The following is a 23,533-nucleotide window of genomic DNA, read 5'->3' as shown; positions in this document are numbered from 1 at the left end:
ATGACGTCAAGTCATGGCAAGGGAGATTTAGAATCATAGAGTCATTGGCAAAGTGCGTTGTAAACTGAGGTGCTCTTCTAGTGGCAAACTTGAACCAAAATGTAATAATCATAACAAGGTATCATAAGCTCCAACAATCATAGAACTACTATCATTTACACTCAAGCAAATGAAACATCAACTCCTTTCTGTAAGAGAACCAGCAGTTATATTTCTTTCTCATGAAATGGAGTGCTATGGCCCTGGAGCCTGCAGCAGATGTTGGAGTCAAAGTGCTTATGTACTTAGAATCATAGAATCAACCAGGTTGGAAGAGACCTCCAAGCTCATCCAGTCCAACCTAGCACCCAGCCCTAGCCAATCAACTAGATGGATGATGATCTACTTTAAAAAGTAATTTGGCTTTCACTGTAGGGTACTGACACATTTACACTTTAATCCTTTTGCATCCAGATATTCATAGTATATTAAGAGGTGTTCAGAGAACTGGAAGGAGGATGTCATTGAATCATAGAATCAACCAGGTTGGAAGAGACCTCCAAGATCATCCAGTCCAACCTAACACTCAGCCCTATCCAATCAACTAGACCATGGCACTAAGTGCCTCATCCAAGCTTTGCTTGAACACCTCCAGGAATGGTGACTCCACCACCCCCCTGGGCAGCCCATTCCAATGCCAATCACTCTCTTGAGTGATTTAGATCAGACAGAAGGAAAAGCTCAGGTAATGCAGGAGGTTGAAAGGTTCTACTCAGGAACAGATTCTTTGAACTGTGTGCAGTCTTCTCTCTTATGAGTCATAGAATCATAGAATCAAGCAGGTTGGAAGAGACCTCCAAGATCATCCAGGCCAACCTAGCACCCAGCCCTATCCAGTCAACTAGACAATAGCACCAAGTGCCTCATCCAGTCTTTTCTTGAACACCCCCAGGGATGGTGACTTCTCCACCTCCCTGGGCAGAGTCATTTAGAGCTACTTTGTAGGCCTGAGCAGAGGCTGTACAGGCCCCATTTTCTAGGTCTGAGAAGGAGCATTAACAGCAGAGCTCATCTCTTGCAGAGCATCCTGCCCACCTATGTTAGGCTTAACAGCTATCAGGTATTTTCTAGCGTCCTACGACTTTGTGTTTTTCATTAGTTGTACAGAAGAATAATTCTGAGAGCCTGTGATGAATGCAGCTGACTAACGAGATATTGTGTATCCTTTAGTGGTTTAAAATTAAAAATTCATGCAGCATGAAAGAAGTAATCATTATAGTTCAGTGGTCTCCACAGCCATTTGCCACCCACTCACCGTGTCAAGCTCAGCATGATATTATGTTCAGAATAATAATTATGCTTTTACAATATCATGAGGTCTCCTAAATACTCCACCACCAGAGGCATAGGGAACTATCAAGAATATGTTCACTGCATTCAACTTGAGCCCTAAATATCTTATTATTCCAGCTGCAATTAGACTGTATCCAGCTCCTGCCCTAGTGAATAAGACAGGGGGCAAATAGGTTTGGAGAAATGTGATGGTTTGAGCGTTATCTGCTCCTCCCTCCCCTTAAGAAAATCACCCAGACTAGACTCAGCCAAGCTGGAAATTAAGGGATGAAGCTTTATATTTACAGTTTAGCACAATATACAAGCAGATATTTACAATATCTACAGCTACAGACAGAAATAGACAAGTTAAAAAAGTAATACCGAAACACAACAGCCCTCCCTGAAACCAGAGCCTCCAGGAGGGGCTCCCAACCACCCTTCTGCCTCCCTTCCACCCCTCTACCTTGTCCCAGACTTTGCCTTACATTCAAGGTGAGTTTGGAGAATCAGCCAGGGCAGGTTAGGAAGCAGAAGGATTAGACAGCAGGTTAGGGAGAAAAGTACAGGCAGCCAGAGAGCAAATCTATTATCTGTATTTATGTTCTTGTTCTTATATTTTATGTTTTTATCCATCTCAGCAAGCCTATGAGTGCAGTAGCCATCACCACTGTTTTCTTTTCGCAGCCTTTCATCTAATTCTTCTCACCAAAATATTCTAGCTAGCTTCAAAGTAGCACAAGAAAGCAGAAAATGAAGTCCCAGTCCTGATTTATCATGACAGTAAAGTGTTGACCACAGATGAGTCCAAAGAAGTGACTAGAGATAATGGCTAGATTACTGGATTATAAGTGTAACACAAAATGGTCTATTAAATGCAGGGGACAATTCTGGCATGAAAAGAAGTTTCATGGGCTTGCACAAACACTGCTGTGAACAAAATGACTGTATTGATCATAGCTTTTATTCCAGCATACAATCTGTGGCTCTATCAGCAAGTTCAGTGTGCCAGTTGAACTTTAAATGGTTATAGGAGTGCTGTTAATGAGTCTTGTCCTAGTGAAGGGGCATCTGGAAGTTGATATTTACAATGCTCTTACCAGGGAATTGACATCTGTGAGGGTCTCTGGTAAGTGCCCTTGGGTCCATACTTCTTAGTGTGCATTGCTGTTCAGATGGATCTCAATTCACTGAAGGTAGTGTGATATGAGGCTACTGGTAAAGAGAGCAGCCCAAATCTCCTCCAGGGAACAAGTAGGCAGAAGCATTCTGTTAGTGTGTAGCCTGACATTGGGCCAGGTTAGACATGTTGGGGAGCTGCATACTACAACACAGGGTGAGAGAGGCTGCTATTGCTGTCCTTTGGTGATTCTGAAGATCAGGTTTTTAGTAGATCCAGACTTTTACTGTCTGATCTCAATAACAACTTTCTGATCTCAAAAATGACTGCAAAGAATTAATGGAGAATCCATATCTGTTGTACTTGAATTCATATACTTAGAATCATAGAATCAACCAGGTTGGAAGAGGCCTCCAAGATCATCCAGTCCAATCTAGAACCCATCCTTATCCAATCAACTAGACCATGGCACTAAGTGCCTGATCCAGTCTTTAGTTGCTGTGCTGTTTTATTCAGAGCCATTTGCTCTTCTTCACTGGGGAAGCATCTTGCATTTTATCATTTTCACACACGTGGGATGCTATTTACAACCCATCTGTCCCTGAAGATATCAAGTCCAGTATGGGACAGATGTCCGGCTGAAATGAGTTTTAAAGTTTCTGGAATTATTTTATCCCATACAGACTTGAGATCCCCAAATGTAAAATGTGTTATTAGGTCCCAAATATGTGTGAATCTGTCAGCTTGGTACATTGTCACGCTGTGCATTCCTTTGTGCTTTTATCTCTTGTGTTGGACCAAGATAAGAGGTAATTGGATTAGCTGGGAGGAATGTCTTAAGTGAAGTTGGCTGGTTCCTTTGCAGTGTTTCCAGTTCCATGTTTCACTGGTGTGCAGATGCAGGGGATTATAGTCACATGCTAAAAAAAGGAAAGAAAATGAATTACAAGAAATAAAAGACAACCTGGTAGTGATATTTGTCTTGTAAGGGCAGCAACTTTTTGAAGACAGGAAGCATGATATTTTCAGGGGGTTGGTGCAATAATCATGTGCAGAGTGCTTGATTTTAGAAGGAGGTCAGACAGCTAGACTGAAATCTCATTTATGTTTGATAGGGTATTCTGTTTCAGCAATGGCTTAAAGAGGAGGTCAGGGATGAAGGATTGGTTTTGTAACCCTTACAGATATGAATTAATACTCATATTCATAGCTGCAGAGCATAAACAGATGTGGCCACAACTTTTTTGAGGAGCCTCTCTGCTCTTGCTATTAAGATGATTTCCTTTCAATCCATCTGCAAAGACTTACCTTTTGGCATGAATATCCTTAGATGCTACACTCTGGTCCAGTTCAGCGAGTGATATATGCCTCCACATGCCCTTAATATAGCAGACAATTTAGAACCTGTGGGTTCTAAATTTATAAACATTTGATATCTGTTTATAAATTTCTAAACATTTGATAACTGTTTATAAATATCTGAAGGCTGGCCAGGAGTAGGGGGACAGGCTCTGCTCGCTTGCTCCCTGTGATTGGACAATGAGCAATAGGTGTAAGTTGCAGCACAAGAGGTTCTGCCTCAACACAAGGGGGAACTTCTTTACTGTAAGGGTCCCAAAGCACTGGAACAGGCTCCCCAGAGAGGTTGTGGAGTCTCTTTCTCTGGAGATTTTCAAGGCCTGTCTGGATGTGTTCCTCTGTGAACTGTGCTAGATTGTGTGGTCCTGCTCTGGCAGAGGAGTTGGACTTGATGATCTCCTTGGGTCCCTTCCAACCCCTAACATCCTGTGAGCCTGTGATCCTGTGACTTGCAGCGCCCAAAGAACAGTCTCATCTTTGTGCTGCTCCTTTCAGAAATCCATCAAGACCCCTTATTGGATCACATTAATTGAAAACAGTAACACTTGCTTTTCTGCCTTTTGCAGGTTCTCCAACTGGGATCTGATATTCTTCCTCAGTACAAGCAAGAAGCTCCAAAGACTCCGCCACATATTATACTACATTATTGCGCTTTTAAGACCACTTGGGACTGGGTCATCTTAATTCTAACCTTCTACACAGCAATTATGGTTCCATATAATGTCTCCTTCAAGACAAAACAGAACAACATTGCCTGGCTTGTGCTGGACAGTGTTGTGGATGTTATTTTTCTGGTTGACATTGTTTTGAACTTTCATACAACCTTTGTTGGCCCTGGTGGAGAGGTTATATCTGATCCCAAACTCATAAGGATGAATTACCTGAAAACGTGGTTTGTGATTGATCTTCTGTCCTGTTTACCATATGACATCATCAATGCCTTTGAGAATGTAGATGAGGTAAGTGATTGTTTTAATTAGGAATTAATTTAGGAGCATGCTTCCAGGCATATGGCATAAATAAGGGGCAACTGAAGCACTGTGGATGGCCTTAAGCTGCTGGGCTTTATACCTACATGGCATTCCCATATTGGAAAAGAGACACAGAATCACAGAATCAGCCAGGTTGGAAGAGACCTCCAGGGTCATCCAGTCCAACCTAGCACCCAGCCCTATCCAATCAACTAGACCATGAACACTAAGTGCCTTATCCAGGGTTTTTTTGAACACCTCCAGGGATAGTGACTCCACCACCTCCCTGGGCAGCCCATTCCAATGCCAATCACTCTCTTTGGCAAGAACTAATCCATTGCAAGTTAGACTAATATGGCTTGATGTAAATAAAGCTCTCTATCTGCTGTGGATGCATTTGGTGGCAAATCTGCCACTGACCTATACAAAAGTAGAGGATGCCTCTGAATGAGTGATTTTTAAAATCCTACCCTAGGATTTACTTTTAGAATCATGCTGTAATTTTCAGGGCTTCTTATAGAGTCATAGAATCATAGAATCAGTCAGGGTTGGAAGGGATCAGAAGGAGCAGCCGATTGCAACTCTCCTGCCATGAGCAGGGACACCCTACCCTACATCAGGCTGGCTACAGCCTCATCCAGCCTGACCTTAAATACCTCCAGCCATGGGGCCTCAACCACCTTTCTGCGCAACACATTCCAGGCCCCCACCACTCTCATGCTGAACAACTTCCTCCTCATGTCCAGTCTGAATCTCCCCACCTCCAGCTTTGCTCCATTCCCCCTAGTCCTGTCACTCCCTGAGAGCCTAAGTCCCTGCCCAGCTTTTTTGTAGGCCCCTTTCAGATACTGGAAGGCCACAAGAAGGTCACCTTGGAGCCTCCTCTTTTCCAGACTTAACAGCTCCACCTCTTTCAGTCTGTCCTCACAGTGGTGGTGCTCCAGCCCTCTGCTCATTCTCGTGGCCCTTCTCTGGACACACTCCAGCATCTCCACATCCTTTTTGTAATAGGGGCTCCAGAACTGGGTGCAGTACTCCAGGTGGGGTCTCAAGGCTGCTCTCCAGCCACTCACTGCCCAGCCTGGATTTGTGTTTGAGATTGCCTCAACCCAAATGCAGGACCCTGCACTTGGTCTTGTTGAACCTCCTGAGGTTGGCTTGTGCCCACCACTGCAGCCTGTCCAGGTCCCTCTGGGTGGTTCCCTTCCCTCCAGCGTGTCCTCACTATATAAAATCACCATTCTTATTTTTATTTTTTTTTACTGCAGTCTTTAGTGCATATTTTTGTGGAGTCCCTTTATAATCCCATCCCTGTCTCTGTGCTGAGTACCATCTTTTGACATTGTTCCATTTTATTTATAGCAAATATGACAGAAGCGATGATACTTGCAGTTTAAACTCAAGATCGTATGAGGGCTGCCCGTCTGGAAGCAGGTTGTGCAGTCAGGCTGTCTAAGGAGGTGCTATTATCAAGGTTGTAAATATAATACAGCTTTATAAGATAACTAATTTCAGACTAAGAGGAACCTGTTTTGTTTTTTTTTTTTAATAAAAAACCTGGAGTTATCTCCAAATTTTCATACTTTAATATGAGAATAAGGAGAAAACTTCTGTGACCAAGGAGTGCCTATTTAAATGGCAGGGGGGTTGGAACTAGATGATCCTTGTGGTCCCTTCCAACCCTGAGTGGTTATATGCCTCTATGAAACTATCACCCTAACCTTTTTCTCTAACAAATAGGTGGAAAATAAACCATCTTTGTTATCTGTGATAGTGAAGAGAATCTTTGGCAAGGTGTGTTGTCATCTGAGGTGCTCTTCTGCCAGGGTTTGAACAGGATTGAGCAGAGTTGAGCAGAACTGAATAGTCTGAGAAAATAAGGAGAGTAAGCAGGATTGAGTAACTGAACTGATAAGGAGGCACAGCTGCAGAGGGGTGGCTTTGGGAGGCTAGCAGAGAAGCTGAGGGAGTTCTGAGCTGTGCGAGGAGGGCAGGCTGGTCAGCCCTGGGAACAAGCAATGTTGTGGATAAGCTGCTGCAAAGGGGGACTAAGGGGGGTAGTTGGTCAGGTCTGCCTCTGTGCATGTGGACAGCTCATTTCTGCCTATGTCAGCCTATCAAAGTACAGGCTCCTCTACTAAACTCCACTCTACAGGTATCAGGCTTAGCTTCAATAAACAGATTGACCATTCTGCATCATGTTGGTGTAAGCCCAGTGTCTCTCCCTCTCCTGTGTGGCCTAGAAGAGAGGCCAACTCAACACTCCTCTAGTGGCAAACTTGAACCAAAATGCAATAATCATAACAAGGTATCATAAGCTCCAACAATCATAGAACTACTCTCACTTAACCTCAAGCAAATGAAATATCAACTCCTTTCTATAAGAGAACCAGCAGTTATATTTCTTTCTCATGAAATGGAGTGCTATGGCCCTGGAGCCTGCAGCAGATGTTGGAGTCAAAGTGCTTATGTACTTAGAATCATAGAATCAACCAGGTTGGAAGAGACCTCCAAGCTCATCCAGTCCAACCTAGCACCCAGCCCTAGCCAATCAATTAGACCACAGCACTAAGTGCCTCAGCCAGGCTTTTATTGAACTCCTTCAGGGACGGTGCCTCCACCACCTCCCTGGGCAGCCCATTCCAATGCCAATCACTCTCTCTGGCAAGAACTAACTCCTGACATCCAGTCTAGACCTCCCCTGGCACAACTTGAGACTATTTCCTTGTTCTGTTGCTTGATTTCAAACCCCTCCAACTCCAGTTTTCCCTAGTGACTGAAAGGAATTGAAGTGATTTTGAAAACAGGTATATAAACAGCCAAGCATTCCTTGGTTGGCTTATATTTTTTTCACTTTTCTCTCTCTTCCAAGGAAGATTTTTATTATTCAGAAAAAAAAAAAATTAAATGGTTGTGTCTTCATTTTAGACATTTAAACCTTTGAGCTGATCAGTGTGTTCTGGGTGCTTGTAGTTGTTAATGTTCTTTATCTTCGTTTACCTTTCAACATTTATTTTAGTTGGTACTTCTTTTCAGGGATTTCACTTTTTGGCCCAAACACTGTTGATAGGTAATAAATAAATAAATTGATAAACTTAATTTGGAAGAAATATTCTGATTAATTGAAAGGAGAGTATTTCTCAATATAAGGTGTTTCCTCCTTAAGGCTAGCAGCAAAGAGTGGGTCTTGATTCTGGCAAGTTTTAGGTCTTGGTTTTGAGTGTTGGATAAGTGCATTTGTCTCTGGTGTTAAAGTTGGTGATTGTGGCACTTCAGAACAAGTCAGCAGAAAATCAGAGCTTAGTAGGAAAGACTTTGGGGACAAGTCCTGATGGCCAGACCCAGAGAGTGGTGGTGAATGGAGCCATATCCAGCTGGCAGCTGTCACTAATGGTGTGCCCCAGGGATTGTTTCTGGGTCCAGTCCTGTTCAATATCTTCACTGATGATCCAGAAGAGGGGATTGAGTCTACTGTCGGTAAGCTTGCAGATGACACCAATTTAGGAGCATATGTTGATCTGTTAGAGGGCAGGAGGGCTCCGCAGATGGACCTGGACAGGCTGGACAGATGGGCACAGTCCAATGCCATGAGTTTTAACAAAGCCAAGTGACAGGTTCTGCACTTTTGGCCACAACAACTCCATGCAGTTCTACAGGCTGGGGACAGAGTGACTGGAGATCAGCCAGGCAGAGAGGGACCTGGGGTTACTGGTCAACAGCCAACTGAACATGAACCAGCAGTGTGCCCAGGTAGCCAAACAGGCCAATGGCACCCTGGCCTGTATCAGGAACAGTATGACCAGCAGAACCAGGGAAGTCATTCTTTCCCTGTACTCAGCACTGGTTAGGCCACACCTTGAGTACTGTTTCCAGTTCTGGGCCCCTCAATTTAAGAAAGATTTTGAGGTGCTTGAATGTGTCCAGAGAAGGGCACCAAAGCTGGTAAGGGGGCTGGAGCACTGCCCTACGAGGAGCAGCTGAGGGAGCTGGAGGTGTTCAGACTGGAGGAGGCTCAGGGGAGACCTCATTGCTCTCATAGAATCATAGAATCAACCAGGTTGGAAGAGACCAAGATCATCCAGTCCAACCTATCCCCCAGCCAGTCAACCAGACCATGGCACTAAGTGCCTCTTGCAGGCTTTTCTTGAACACCTCCAGGAATGGCAACTCCACCACCTCCCTGGGCAGCCCATTCCAATGCCAATCACTCTCTCTGTGAAGAACTTCCTCCTAACATCCAGCCTATACTTTCCCTGGCCCAACCTGAGACTGTGTCTGTGTCGTCCCCTCCTTCCCCCCCCATTACTTTCTACCATTCCCTGAAAGGAGGTTGTAGCCATACGGGGGTTGGTCTCTTCTGCCAGGCACCCAATGACAGAACAAGAGGACACAGTCTCAAGCTATGCCAGGGCAGGATTAGGCTGGACATTAGAAAGTAATTATTCATGGAAAGAGTGATTGCCCACTGGAATGGGCTGCCCAGGGAGGTGATGGGGTCACCATCCCTGGAGGTGTTCAAGAAAAGCCTGGCTGAGGCACTTAGTGCCATGGTCTAGTTCATTGGCTAGGGCTGGGAGCTAGGTTGGACTGGATGAGCTTGGAGGTCTCTTTCAACCTGGTTGATTCTATGATTCAAACATGACTGCAAATTGAAGTTATTTTGTTGTTGAGTGAGTATAGAGCCTAAGTAGAAGAAAATGATGAAAAGGATTATGACACAAAAATTGAGAACTGAGGGAGATTAAGATGATTTGAGGCAGAATTAGAGGTGTAGATTTCCATGCCTGGAGTTCCAGTCTGTTACAGTCTGCTCAGGGGGATTTGGATGTATGACAGGGAGACGGGAAAGTAAGATAATGAGAGGGAGAGATATCTTGCCACAGCATAGAGTGATCTAAATTGATGTAATGGATGAGGAATTAAGTGGCTAAGTGGTATCGAAAGGGTAGAAAAACAAGGTAAAATAGGCTGGTGGAAAATGAGCTAATAGAGAGGAAAAGTGGAATCTTAGTGGGGTACATGCTTTATTTAGGAAAATTGGTAGGATGATAGTCTTAAAAATCAGAAACAAATGCATGACATTTTCTAATTGAGAATCATTACTTGCACCAAAATCAAAGCCATATAGAAAACCTTTCATATATAGAAGTGTGGGAAAGGTCACTATAGGACATACTGAGGAACCCAGCCAATTTTCAAGGTACACACAAGGATGGAGCCTCTGTGCTCTGAATCTCTGAAACTAAGCTCATTTTTCTTTTGGTTTGTTTTTTTTTTTTTCTTCAAAGTAACAGAGTTCTCTGAAATGTCAAGTTAAGATCAAAAGTCCATGTCTGTCAGTCCATTTCTTGTTTTAAATCAACTAAAAACCCCAAAGAAAAAATATTTGTGGTCATGTCCAATTCTGGGCTCCTCAATCCTGGCCTGGATCAGGAACAGTGTGGCCAGTAGGACAAGGGAGGTTATTCTGCCCCTGTACTCAGCACTGGTCAGGCCACACCTTGAGTCCAGTGTCCAGTTCTGGGCTCCTCAATTCAAGAAAGATGTTGAGGTGCTGGAAGGTGTCCAGAGAAGGGCAACAAAGCTGGTGAGGGGCCTGGAACACAAACCCTATGAGAAGAGACTGAGGGAGCTGGGGATGTTTAGCTTGGGGAAGAGGAGGCTCAGGGATGACCTCATTGCTGTCTACAACTACCTGAAGGGAGGCTGTAGCCAGGTGGGGTTGGTTTCTTCTGCCAGACAAGCAGCAATAGAACAAGGGGACACAGTCTCAAGTTGTGCCAGGGGAGGTCTAGGCTGGATGTTAAGAGAAGTTGTTGTCAGAGAGAGTGAATGGCATAGGAATGGGCTGCCCAGGGAAGTGGTGGAGTTGCCATCCCTGGAGGTGTTGAAGCAAAGCCTGTCTGAGGCACTTAGTGCCATGGTCTGGTTGATTGTCTAGGGCTGGGTGCTAGGTTGGACTGGGTGATCTTGGAGGTCCCTTACAATTTGTTTGATTCTATGATTCTGTGGTGTTTGGATCCAAAGATTTTGGCTACATGAAATTCCTGTTGTTACTAAGATGTGAACTATGTAGCAATTGGATGTTTGATTTTGAATTTACATGAAGTGGTTCTTATTTTCTCCCTGAGTACTTACCTGCTTGTAACAGCTCATTCCATTTGTGTATGCACCATTGCTTATATTTTTGAAAGCACCACACCTTACTTCTGAAGCTACAGAATTATGTTACCTTGAGGCTTAGCCTTTATATATGTTCTGCCTACTAGAGAGATATAAATGTCCAATCACTGTCAGTCTGGGCTACCAAAAGGTTGTTTATAGAACGAGTAACCGTCAGTTCCATACAGGGCACAATTGTCAGAGTCACATTGTGTTGAAAGTGTCAGCAGATGGGTTTGCAGTGCTTGATCAGATGTGGTCAATACCTACAGGATGGCCAAAGGATCAGGCCCAGACAGCATGGATTTAGGAAGGGCAGGTCCTACCTGACCAACCTGATCTGCTTTTGTGATCAGGTTACCTGCCTGGTGAAGGTAGGGCAGGCTGTGGATGTAGTCTACCTGGACTTCAGCAGAGCCTTTGTCAGCATCTGCCACAACAAGCTCCTGGCAAAGCTGGCAGCTCATGGCTTGGACAGATTCACTCTGATATGGGTCAAGGACTGGCTTGAGAAGGTTGTAGCCGGATGGTGTTGGTCTCTTCTCTCAGTCAACCAGCCAGAGAACAAGGGGACACAGTCTCAAGTTGTGCTAGGGGAGGTCTAGGCTGGATGTTAGGAAGAAGTTGTTGCCAGAGAGTGATTGGCATTGGAATGGGCTGCCCAGGGCGGTGATGGAGTCACCATCCCTGGAGGTGGTGTTGAAGCAAAGCCTGGCTGAGGCACTTAGTGCCATGGTCTGGTTGACTGGACAGAGCTGGGTGATAGCCGCTCTGCCTGGCTGCTCTCCAGCCACTCTGTCCCCAGCCAGTATCTGACTGTGTTGATGGGCAAGCATTTAGGCAAATGGAAAATACTACAAGAGGTAGATATGGCTTAAAACTAGCCTTTGCTAGTTGGAAAAAACACTGGGTTTGGCTTGTGGTGTTCAGTGTTTATTTTTTCTATTTGGCTTTGGGTATTTTTGTGGCTTTTTGTGTGTTTCCTAGAGGCCCTTTTTTTTTTTTTCTGAGAATGTTCACTGTGATTCATGAATTTCTGAATTTGTAACGAGGCAAAACCTAAAAGCTTGATCTCTTGTCTGTTGGAAACGTGGTTTGAAAGTGACATAGCACATGTTGTGAAGAATGGGACCAGATATCAGCATGGTAGCCAAATAGATGATTTTCAAATGAGTTCTATAACAGAACATCCTTTCTGGAAAGAAAAATGAGTTTTCATGAGCCAGTGGCTGAAAGTGAAAGCAGACAGATTTTAATGGCCTAAAAATCTGAAGCTCTATGTCTACAACTACCTGAAGGGAGGTTGTAGCCAGGTGGGGGTTGGCCTCTCCTTCCAGGCAACCAGCAAAAGAACAAGGGGACACAGTCTCAAGTTGTGCTGAGGAAAGTATAGGCTGGATGTTAGGAGGAAGTTGTTGCCAGAGAGAGTGATTGGCATTGGAATGGGCTGCCCAGGGAGGTGGTGGAGGCACCGTCCCTGGAGGTGTTGAAGCAAAGCCTGGCTGAGGCACTTAGTGCCATGGTCTGGTTGACTGGCTAGGGCTGGAGGCTAGGTTGGCCTGGATGATCTTGGAGGTCTCTTCCAACCTGGTTGATTCTATGATTCTATTGTTTAATAATGTAAGACCACCAGACCTGGTGGCCTTTAATATTACGTTATCTGTGCAGGACATATTAAAGCATGAAATCTTTGCAACTGTAATCTTTTAATTACTGTTATCAACCTATTTCAGCAGTGGCAGAAATTCTCTGGACCACTGAAATTAACAGCAACTAAAATAGCTACATCTGTAGACTGAAAGCAAATAAAAACTAATGCACAATAGTTTAGTCATGTTCATATCTGTAGAGCTTTACTGTAAACTTTCAATTCCCTTTAAGGGGAACCAGCAACAGAACAAGGGGACACAGTCTCAAGTTGTGTCAGGGGAAGTATAGGCTGGATGTTAGGAGGAAGTCGTTGGCAGAGAGAGTGATTGGCATTGGAATGGGCTGCCCAGGGAGGTGGTGGAGTCACTGTCCCTGGAGGTGTTGAAGAAGAGCCTGACTGAGGCGCTCAGTACCTTGGTCTAGTTGACTTGATAGGGCTGGCTGCTAGGTTGGACTGGATGATCTTGGAGGTCTCTTCCAACCTGCTTGATTCCATGATAAAGAGGAATTTATAGCACACAGTCTGAGTGACATAGAGAAGGTGAAGATAAATTGGTATGTTTCAAGAACGTGGCTTTGGCTCTGTAGTCAAGTCTATAGCAAGCTACCTTTCTTTTCTCTACGTCAGCCACCTAGATTTAATAGCTCCCAAAACTAAATCCCTGCTGCAGCCAAGTGTTAAACTATGATGAGAACACCTAGCAACATAATGACAGATGCACTAAGCCTGGGACCTGGCATTTTCCCCTTTGCTATGCAGTTGGAAGGCAATTAAATAAGAAGAATGCTGTCATCTTGCTGTAGTATGCAGAAGACAGCAATTTAACAATACAAAGGCTTCGTTATGATGTCCAAATATATATGTATCCAATTTAGGCATATGTTATGTAGATGGCCAACTATATTCACCCCTGTCACACCCTGAGGTGTTCAAAAAAAGACTGGATGAGGCATTTAGTGCCATGGTCTAGATGACTGCATAGGGCTGAGTGATAGGTTGGGCTGGATGATCTTGGAGGTCTCTTCCAACCTGGTTGATTCTGTGGTTCTATGATTCTGTCATCTCTACTGCACCTAGTTCAGATGAGATGCTTGAACAGGCTACCCAGGGAGGTGGTTGAGGCCCCATGGCTGGAGATGTTTAAGGCCAGGCTGGAGGAGGCTGTGTCCATCCTGATGTAGGGGATAGTGTCCCTGCCCATGGCAGGGAGGTTGGAACTAGCTGGTCCTTGTGGTCCCTTCCAACCCTGACTGATCTATGATTCTATGATCTCTTTAGCTTTTATTCAAGCTGGGGTTTTGTTCAAGTTCTGTCACTACTTACCAGCTTTTCTAATGCTGTCCAAGGTCTGGGGTGTTTCTGGATATTCCCCTATTGAGACATGTGAATGTCAAATGATGTCAGGGGCATCTTGTTAAAGAAAGTGAGGTCTGAACTGGATTGATGCTGGGAGTGGTGGTAGGGCATCCCACAAGGTTGACATGACATGCTAGTTCTGTGCTGCCCCACTCTTGGGGGGGATTATGGCACACTGAACTCGAGTTATATGTCTCAGTGGTCTTTTCCCTTTTGGTTTATTTTTTAATGTGCTGTATAAGTTACTGGGGAAGCAGATATTGAGGATAAGCCATTTAAATGAGATCTATAGTCAGAGCTAGTCCAATTGGGGCAAATTATGTGTGAAGGGGAAGCTTTGAATCCTATGTGATCTCTGTGTTCACAAAGGAGGGGAAGGCTTGCAAAGGAAATGAGGGACATGAAATAATCTGGTCAAATACTCACTGAAATAATGCTGATGGGAGTAGTACAAATCCACATCACTGAGATTATTGCAGTTGTGCTACACAAAACGGATCCAAGATGTGACCCTGGAGAAGCTATCTGCAGGGCTAATATCAGGGTTTAGCAAAGTTTTACTTCTGGGGCCACCTTGTAACACGGTGTGAGTGTTTTGTTCGGGACTTATTGGTGTTTATCCACCCCTTGGGGTCAGGGATAAGTGTAATTCACAAGTTTCCCAGGGAGATGGTGGAGTCAAGTTCCCTGGAAGTGTTCAAAAGAAGCCTGGATAAGGCACTTAGTGCCATGGTTTAGTTGATTGGACAGGGCTGGGTGATAGGTTGGACTGGATGATCATAGGATCACAGGATGTTAGGGGTTGGAAGGGACCCAAAGAGATCATTGAGTCCCACTCCCCTGCTGGAGCAGGACAATACTATCTAACACAGATCACAGTGGAACACATCCAGACAGGCCTTGAAAGTCTCCAGAGAAGGAGACTCCACGACTTCCCTGGGGAGCCTGTGGCAGTGCTTGGATGTCTCTTCCAACCTGGTTGATTCTATGATTCTGCTTGCAGAAAACATTGTAGCTCAGGTTGCTGCCTCCAGATATTTACACGGATTTTATTCCTGTATTAATGTAGGAAATTGGTTTGCCATTTGTATTTTGCTGCTCAGAAACTGTCCCAGCCTATGTGACACACCTTCCTCTCTCACCCATTTCATCCTCCAACTGTATCAGATTTTGTGGTATCATCCTGGTTTTGTTTTTCCTCTAGCTAACAAATAAATAGTGTAAGATGCCATATTCCCCCTTAAGTTGAACCTAGGAGAAATATCTGGAAATCACCCTTCTTCATATAACCTCAGTGATTCACTGTTTGAAATGTGCTGCCTTGTAAAGTTCAGAGATTCACAGAATGAACCAGGTTGGAAAACACCTCCAGGATCATCAGGTCCAACCTCTCACCTAACCCTTCTAACTAACTAACCCCTGGCACCAAGTGCCTCATCCAGCCTCCTGCTCCAAGCTCCCAGACCACTGACCCAGGCCCTAGAAGTAGCACTGTGAACAGACGACAGCTCCATGCAGAGCAGTGCCCAGCAGTGCTGCAGAGCCACAAGCAACTGCTTCAGACCTTTCTCAGCCCCAGAGTCTGCTCCCTTCAGCAGGCAGGTGCTCTGCAGCGGTGGCTGGCACTGGTTCTGCAGGGCTCAGCAAGCCTCTGAGCACACCCAGCCAGAGGAAAGCCCAAGCAGAGTTGTGCCATAAAGAGTTCACTAGAAGTCTATTTGTAATGTTAGAGTTAATTGACATTTCTGTTAGGGTGGGAAAAAAAGGAAGAAAAGCTCCTTCATTGTCATGTAAAGAATCATAGAAGGGTTTATGTTGGAAGGGACCTCAAGGATCATCCAGTTCCATCCCCCTGCCATAGGCAGGGACACCTCCCACTAGAACAGGTCACTCAAGGCCTCATCCAACCTGGCCTTGAACACCTCCAGGGAGAGAACAGCCACAACCTCCCTGGGCAACCTGTGCCAGGTTCTCACCACCCTCACTGGAAAGAACTTCTCCCTAACATCTAGTTTACATCTCCCTTCTTCAAGTTTAAACCCATTACTCCTTGTCCTGTCATTACAAGACCTTGTCAATAGTCCCTGCCCAGCCTTTCTGTAGGTCCCCTTCAGACACTGGAAGGCCACTATAAGGTCTCCTCGAATCCTTCTCTTCTCCAGGCCGAAGAGCCCCAACTCTCTAAGCCTGTCCTCATAGCAGAGCTGCTGCAGCCCTCTGAGCATCTTTGTGGCCTCCTCTGGACTCACTCTAACAGTTCCATGTCCCTCTTGTGCTGGGGGCTCCAGAACTGCACACAGTACTCCAGGTGGGGTCTGATGAGAGCAGAGTAAAGGAGGAGAATCCCCTCCCTTGCCCTGCTGGCCTCACTGCTCTTGCTGCAGCCCAGCACACAGTTGCTGTCTGGGCTGCATGTGCACCCTGCCTGCTCATGTTGAGCTTTTCATCAACCCTGTTTAGCTGCTTCATCATCAGGTAAAGAATCTTAGAATGGTTTAGGTTGGAAGGGCCCCAAAGATTGGTGTGGTCAGCAGGAGCAGGGAGGTCATTCTGCCCCTGTACTCTGCACTGCTTAGACCACACCTTGAGTACTGCATCCAGTTCTGGGCCCCCCAGTTTAGGAGGGACATTGAGATGCTTGAGCGTGTCCAGAGAAGGGCGACGAGGCTGGGGAGAGGCCTTGAGCACAGCCCTACGAGGAGAGGCTGAGGGAGCTGGGATTGGTTAGCCTGGAGAAGAGGAGGCTCAGGGGTGACCTTATTGCTGTCTACAACTACCTGAGGGGTGGTTGTGGCCAGGAGGAGGTTGCTCTCTTCTCTCAGGTGGCCAGCACCAGAACGAGAGGACACAGCCTCAAGCTGTGCCAGGGGAGATTTAGGCTGGAGGTGAGGAGAAAGTTCTTCCCTGAGAGAGTCATTGGACACTGGAATGGGCTGCCCGGGGAGGTGGTGGAGTCGCTGTCCCTGGAGCTGTTCAAGGCAGGACTGGACGTGGCACTTGGTGCCATGGTCTGGCCTTGAGCTCTGTGGTAAAGGGTTGGACTTGATGATCTATGAGGTCTCTTCCAACCCTGATAATACTGTGATACTGTGAAAGATCATCCAGTTCCAACCCCCTACCATAGTCAGGGACATCTCCCACTAGAACAGGTCAGTCAAGGCCTCATTTAGCCTAGGGCTCATCCATGCGGGGCCTCTGTTCTAAGGAGCCTAAATATTGTTTCAGATGTAGTAGAGAGGAGACGACAGGGAAGGACTGCAGTAGAGAAAGATGATTACATTGTTTCTCAGCAAAAAATTGTGTACAATGTGGCAGAGCAGAAATGAGGGCTTGATTTATGTTTTTTTATTAACTGGATCTCTTTATTCTTTGTAATTATCACAGCAAAATTGAGTTTTGCAGATGCCAATGTCCTGTTTTTGTTAAAAGTGATAGGAAACTTCCCACTGACCTCCATAGGCAGTGAGGCAGACCTGCTCTGCCTCTGTTCTTCCCCTGTACTCAGCACTGGTCAGGGCACACCTTGAGTGCTGTGTCCAGTTCTGGGCTCCTCAATTCAAGAGAGATGTTGAGGTGCTGGATCATGTCCAGAGAAGGGCAGCAAAGCTGGTGAGGGGCCTGGAGCACAGCCCTGTGAGGAGAGGCTGAGGGAGCTGGGGGTGTGCAGCCTGGAGAAGAGGAGGCTCAGGGGTGACCTCATTGCTGTCTGCAACTACCTGAAGGGAGGCTGTAGCCAGGTGGGGGTTGGTCTCTTCTGCCAGGCAACCAGCAACAGAACAAGGGGACACAGTCTCAAGTTGTGGCAGGGGAGGTCTAGGCTGGATGTTAGGAGGAAGTTGTTGCCAGAGAGAGTGATTGGCATGGGAATGGGCTGCCCAGGGAGGTGGTGGAGTCACCGTCCCTGGAGGTGTTAAAGCAAAGCCTGGCTGAGGCATTTAGTGCCATGGTCTGGTTGAGTGGTTAGGGCTGGGTGCTAGGTTGGCCTGGATGATCTTGGAGGTCTCTTCCAACATGATGGATTCTGTGATTCTATCTCTGTTTCTATCAAGTTTAAGCTTAGCAGGCAAAAGCTGGTGAGGAGGCAGCCTCCTCATGGTCTGATATATTAACCCATATTGCTACTCTATTCTGTTGAGTGCAATACTGAGGCCATGATCTACAGTAGCTGTAGCACAGAACTGCTGCTCATCCTGCTACCTATGCAGCAAGGTCATTATTTTCAAAAGTTTTATGTTCTTATATTGCTTTGTTAATGCTCTCATTCCAGCATTTTGGCTTGTAATGATGCAACTTTGTCACATTAATTGTTTAGCTAAAAAGAAGAGTTTATGAGACACGTTGGAATATTGATTTCAGCATTAGCTCCAGTAAAGAAGTATTAAGGCACTAAGCAGGGATTTTTGAGCTAAGTTTTAAGTAACTAAGCTCAAAAATTTCTTGTGGGAATTTTTAAAACAGCCTGAAAAGACTCTTGCATACCCTTCCTGCCCTACACACAGTAGTACCTTCTGAGTTTCATAGAATCAACCAGGTTGGAAGAGACCTCCAAGATCATCCAGTCCAACCTAGCACCCAGCCCTAGCCAGTCCAACTAGACCATGGTACTAAGTGCCTCAGCCAGGCTTTGCTTCAACACCTCCAGGGATGGCAACTCCATCACCTCCCTGGGCAGCCCATTCCAATGCCAATCACTCTCTCTGTGAAGAACTTCCTCCTAACATCCAGCCTCGACCTCCCTCAGCACAGCTTGAGACTGTGTCCCCTTGTTCTCTGGCTGGTTGCCTGCCTTTTATCTAAAGATTACTGATATAATGAAATATTTGGGTATATGGGTTAATCCCACAGTGACTCAGAGTAATCAGTGGCTTGAAGTCACGGAATAGGTTAATCCAGTTCCAGGACAGATCAAGAGGGTGTTTTTGCTGTCAAGCAGAAAAGCCAAAACCCAATTACAAAGCAAAGGTGAGTTCTCTGCCAGGTCTTCCCCCAAGAGATGTATTCAAAATTAACTTCACACAGAGACAGACAGCCACAATGGCCAAAAAAACCCAGGGAGGGATAAAAATTCATAAATGAGGCTATTAGACAAGAATAGTTTGCTTAGATTAAATAAACTGTACTCAGCACTGGTCAGGTCACACCTTGAGTGCTGTGTCCAGTTCTGGGCTCCTCAGTTCAGGAGAGATGTTGAGATACTGGAAAGTGTCCAGAGAAGGGCAGCAAAGCTGGTGAAAGGCCTGGAGCACAGCCCTGTGAGGAGAGGCTGAGTGAGCTGGGGGTGTGCAGCCTGGAGAAGAGGAGGCTCAGGGGTGACCTCATTGCTGTCTACAACTACCTGAAGGGAGGCTGTAGCCAGGTGGGGTTGGTGTCTTCTGCCAGGCAGCCAGCAACAGAACAAGGGGACACAGTCTCAAGTTGCACCAGGGGAAGTAAAGGCTGGATACTAGGAGGAAGTTGTTTCCATAGAGAGTGATTCGCCATTGGAATGGGCTGCCCAGGGAGGTGGTTGAGGTCCCATCCCTGGAGGTGTTTATGGCCAGGCTGGATGAGGCTGTGGGCAGCCTGCTCCAGGGTGGGGTGTCTGTACCCATGGCAAGGGGGTTGGAACTAGCTGATCCTTGTGGACCCTTCCAACCCTGATTGATTCTGTGGTTCTGTGATTCTATGAACATTTGTTCAGGTAATAATGTATCTGTTTCTTTCCTCTTGATTCAGTAGATTTTCTGTAAAACCTCATCTTTGAAAAATGAAGCTAAAAATTAATTTAATTCTTAGCCCAAACCTGGATTATTTTTACTTCATTGCAGTTTGATCATTTAGAATCATAGAATCAACTAGGTTGGAAGAGACCTCCAAGATCATCCAGGCCAACCTAGCACCCAGCCCTAGCCAGTCAACTAGACCATGGCACTAAGTGCCTCAGCCAGGCTTTCCTTGAACACCTCCAGGGATGGTGACTCCACCACCTCCCTGGGCAGCCCATTCCAATGCCAATCACTCTCTCTGTCAAGAACTTCCTCCTAACATCCAACCTAAACCTCCCCTGGCACAACTTGAGACTGTGTCCCCTTGTTCTCTTGCTGGTTGCCTGAGAGAAGGGACCTGAGAAGAGACCTGGGAAAAAAGAACTTCTGTTGTTCTTTTGTTCATTTATTAATGTGAAGAATTTTTGGGTATTTGTTTTAATATTCTTTGCAAGGAAAAGTTCAACCTGACATTTGGCAACTCTCCCTTTATCCCTGTTCCTTTTGACTTCTGTGATGTAGCTTTCTGTTGATCCATTTTTTATTTCTTATATATTGTCAGCTCTCTGGTTTGGTTTTCTTCCTTTGGATGATTATTTACAAATTTAGAGCTTTTGAACCAGCTTTACAAGTTTTTCCCCTTCTTTGAAATACAACCTCTGGGTATTTTGTGCCTTTTGAACTAAGGACATTCCAGTTCCAGGTGTCCTCTGCTATAGGCTATCTGACTCTCCTATTTCTCACTGTTGTCTGTAGTTCAATGTACTATAATTTATTATTCACCAACTCTTGCCCATTTGAAATCAAGACCCCATCATAGAATCAACCAGGTTGGAAGAGACCTCCAAGATCATCCAGTCCAACCTAGCACCCAGCCCTGTCCAGTCAACTAGACCATGGCACTAAGTGCCTCATTCAGTCTTTTCTTGGACACTTCCAGAGAGAGAGACTTCAACATTTCCCTGGGCAGCCCATTCCAATACCTTATGATTGTGCATTTTTTAATGAACTGATTCAATTCCTCCTTCAAGCCAGTGGGGACTTCTACAAAAGCCTATCAGGACCAAATGTAGTCTAGCATCACTTTCTGTGGAGTAATTGGCTATTCAATGAAGAAATAAGCATGCTATTACATCTGCAGAAAATCTTTGCCTGCCGTTATTAATAGCATTTATTCTCCAAGCTCCTATCAAGAAAGGTAAGTCTCATTGTGAGACTCTCTCATTGTCAGGCAGTGCTTTGCAATATCTTTCTCTGTAATAACATAATACAGGTTTGGATGCTGCCCAGATGTGGGCTATCTAGATTTCTAAAGATGGGTTTAATTTCTCCTCCACTGAGCTGTGTAAGTGATAGGCTTCAGCTTCTTTGTATTCAGTGGGAGAGGAGAGAGACAGCTCCAGGAGGTGATTCATCCTATCCCTGGCTTTCTGAGATGGATTGGGTGAATCACTTTTCTGACATGCCTCTCCTCACTCATCAGGGAGGACAGTTGGGCGATTCATATAAGTTGGCTAGAAGGTTGCAGCATTATGTGAGATGAATCCCACCCTAGGAGGGTGGTTAGAGCTCAGTCATGGCATGGCTCTAGCTTGAGCAGTGTGCTCAAGTTCACTTTAAATGAAACCGTTTTGCTGTTGTACATACGCAGAGAACTCACCCTGGGTGGCAAAACTCCTGAGAGGATTTGATCACTGTAATAGTAATTTTACTGAATGCAGGTTGCTGTAATTGCTTGCATCTAGCAACTCCAAGCACATCTAGCTTAAATCGAGCTTAAGAAGATCTGTATGTACTGCAATCACAGCTTTGGTATCATAGAATCTATGATTCATTACAAGAGGGATGTGGAGATGCTGGAGAGTGTCCAGAGAAGGGCCACGAGGATGTTCAGAGGGTTGGAGCAACTCTGCTGTGAGGACAGACTGAAAGAGTTGGGGCTGTTCAGTCTGCAGAAGAGGAGGCTGTGAGGTGACCTTCTTGTGGCCTTCCAGGATCTGAAGGGGGCCTACAAAAAAGCTGGGGAGGGACTTTTCAGGCTATCAGGGAGTGACAGGACTAGGGGGAATGGAGCAAAGCTGGAGGTGGGGAGATTCAGCCTCGACGTGAGGAGGAAGTTGTTCAGCATGAATGTGGTGAGAGGCTGGAATGGGTTGCTCAGGGAGGTGATTGAGGCCCCATGGCTGGAGGTGTTTAAGGCCAGGCTGGCTGAGGCTGTGGCCAGCCTGCTCTAGGGTAGGGTGTCCCTGCCCATGGCAGTGAGGTTGGAACTAGATGATCCTTGTGGCCCCTTCTAACCCTGACAGATTCTATGATTCTATGAATCAATCAAGTTTGGAAGGGGCCACAAAGATCATCTAATTCAAATCCCCCTACCATATGCTGTAGTGATTGCAAAGGAAGGACCTCAGCCGTGGTTCTTGGCCAACCCCTAAATTCCCCAAAACCACAATGTGCTGAACATCAAAACACACTGAAAAAACTTCTTTTTTCCCCCTTTGACCTTTTCTGATTCAGTGTTTTCTGTTAAATGACGCAGTACCAAACCTCATTTCCACAGCCGGGAGGATTTCTGTTTTAGAACACATTTAAAATGGTTTGTTTTTTTTTTCCTTTTTTTTTTCCCCTTTAAAATAATTCTTTATTTTATTTTATTTTGTTGTTGTTGTTGCTGCTGCTGCATAGCTGCTCACAGCTAACAACAGATAAATAAAAAAACATGGAGTGAAATCTAATTGGGGAAAAAAAGTGCCTAGAGGTGAAAAGACATTGTTCCCTGATAGAAGGGGAGAAAAATAATATGGATGAATTTACCATTTCAGAACACTGGGATTTAATTTTTGAGCTTTAAGTAGATTGAAGTGTATTTAGATGGTAGAAGCTGATCGCTGGTGTTGGTGAAATGTTACTTTTAGAAACATTTGGGCAATAATTTCCTACTGCAGGAAAGACTTATTAGATTATTAAGTAACCAGCTGATTAAATGTTTTATATCTTCTACAGAAATGCAGCCCTGGGCAGCCCATTCCAATGCCAATCACTCTCTCTGACAACAACTTCCTCCTAACATCCAGCCTATACTTCCCCTGGCACAACTTGAGACTGTGTCCCCTTGTTCTATTGCTGGTTATCTGGGAGAAGAGACCAACCACCACCTGGCTACAGTGTCCCTTCAGGTAGCTGTAGACAGCAATGAGGTCACCCCTGAGCCTCCTCTTCTGCAGGCTGCACACCCCCAGCTCCCTCAGCCTCTCCTCATAAGGTTTGTGTTCCAGGCCCCTCACCAGCTTCGTTGCCCTTCTCTGGACACATTTCAGTATCTCAACATCTCTCTTGAATTGAGGAGCCCAGAACTGGACACAGTACTCAAGGTGTGGCCTGACCAGTGCTGAGTACAGAGGAAGAATAATCTCCCTCATCCTACTGGCCACACTGTTCCTGATACAGGCCAGGATGCCATTGGCTCTCTTGGCTACCTGGGCACACTGCTGGCCCATCGTCAGCCTACTATCCACCAGTACCCCCAGGTCCCTTTCCTCCTGGCTGCTCTCCAGCCACTCTGTCCCCAGCCTGTAGTGCTGCTTGGGGTTGTTGTGGCCAAAGTGCAGAACCCTGCACTTGGCCTTGTAAAATCTCATCCCATTGGCCTCTGCCCACCTATCACAGTATCACAGTATTATAGTGTTGTGCATTGTGTGTTCATTTAGTATAGCCTCGTTTGCTCTTTCCTAGGTAGTATTTAATGTGTAAAGCTTCCAATACTGTACTCATATTTTGCAAGATTAGACATGAAGTGTGAAAAGTCAATACATATATCTCTGGGTTTTTTTATGCTAAAGCCAGACTGAACTGGCTTTTA

The 23,533-nt window shown here is 45.5% G+C and overlaps 1 protein-coding gene across 2 annotated transcripts in view; it reads left to right on the top strand.

Moving 5' to 3' along the window:
- Window positions 1-23,533, top strand: part of KCNH5 (potassium voltage-gated channel subfamily H member 5) — a 233,438-nt gene that overhangs the window by 70,988 nt on the left and 138,917 nt on the right. For both annotated transcript variants that reach the window (XM_064156043.1, XM_064156112.1), the window contains exon 6: window positions 4,357-4,749. In XM_064156043.1, coding sequence (XP_064012113.1) covers window positions 4,357-4,749 — 393 coding nt within the window. The remainder of the gene's footprint in view (window positions 1-4,356; window positions 4,750-23,533) is intronic.

This window comes from Pogoniulus pusillus, chromosome 1 (assembly GCF_015220805.1).
Source record: "Pogoniulus pusillus isolate bPogPus1 chromosome 1, bPogPus1.pri, whole genome shotgun sequence".
In the NCBI taxonomy this organism is placed as follows: domain Eukaryota; kingdom Metazoa; phylum Chordata; class Aves; order Piciformes; family Lybiidae; genus Pogoniulus; species Pogoniulus pusillus.
The sequence above is the reverse complement of the archived record's forward strand: the minus strand, read 5'-3'. Positions and strand labels throughout refer to the sequence as shown.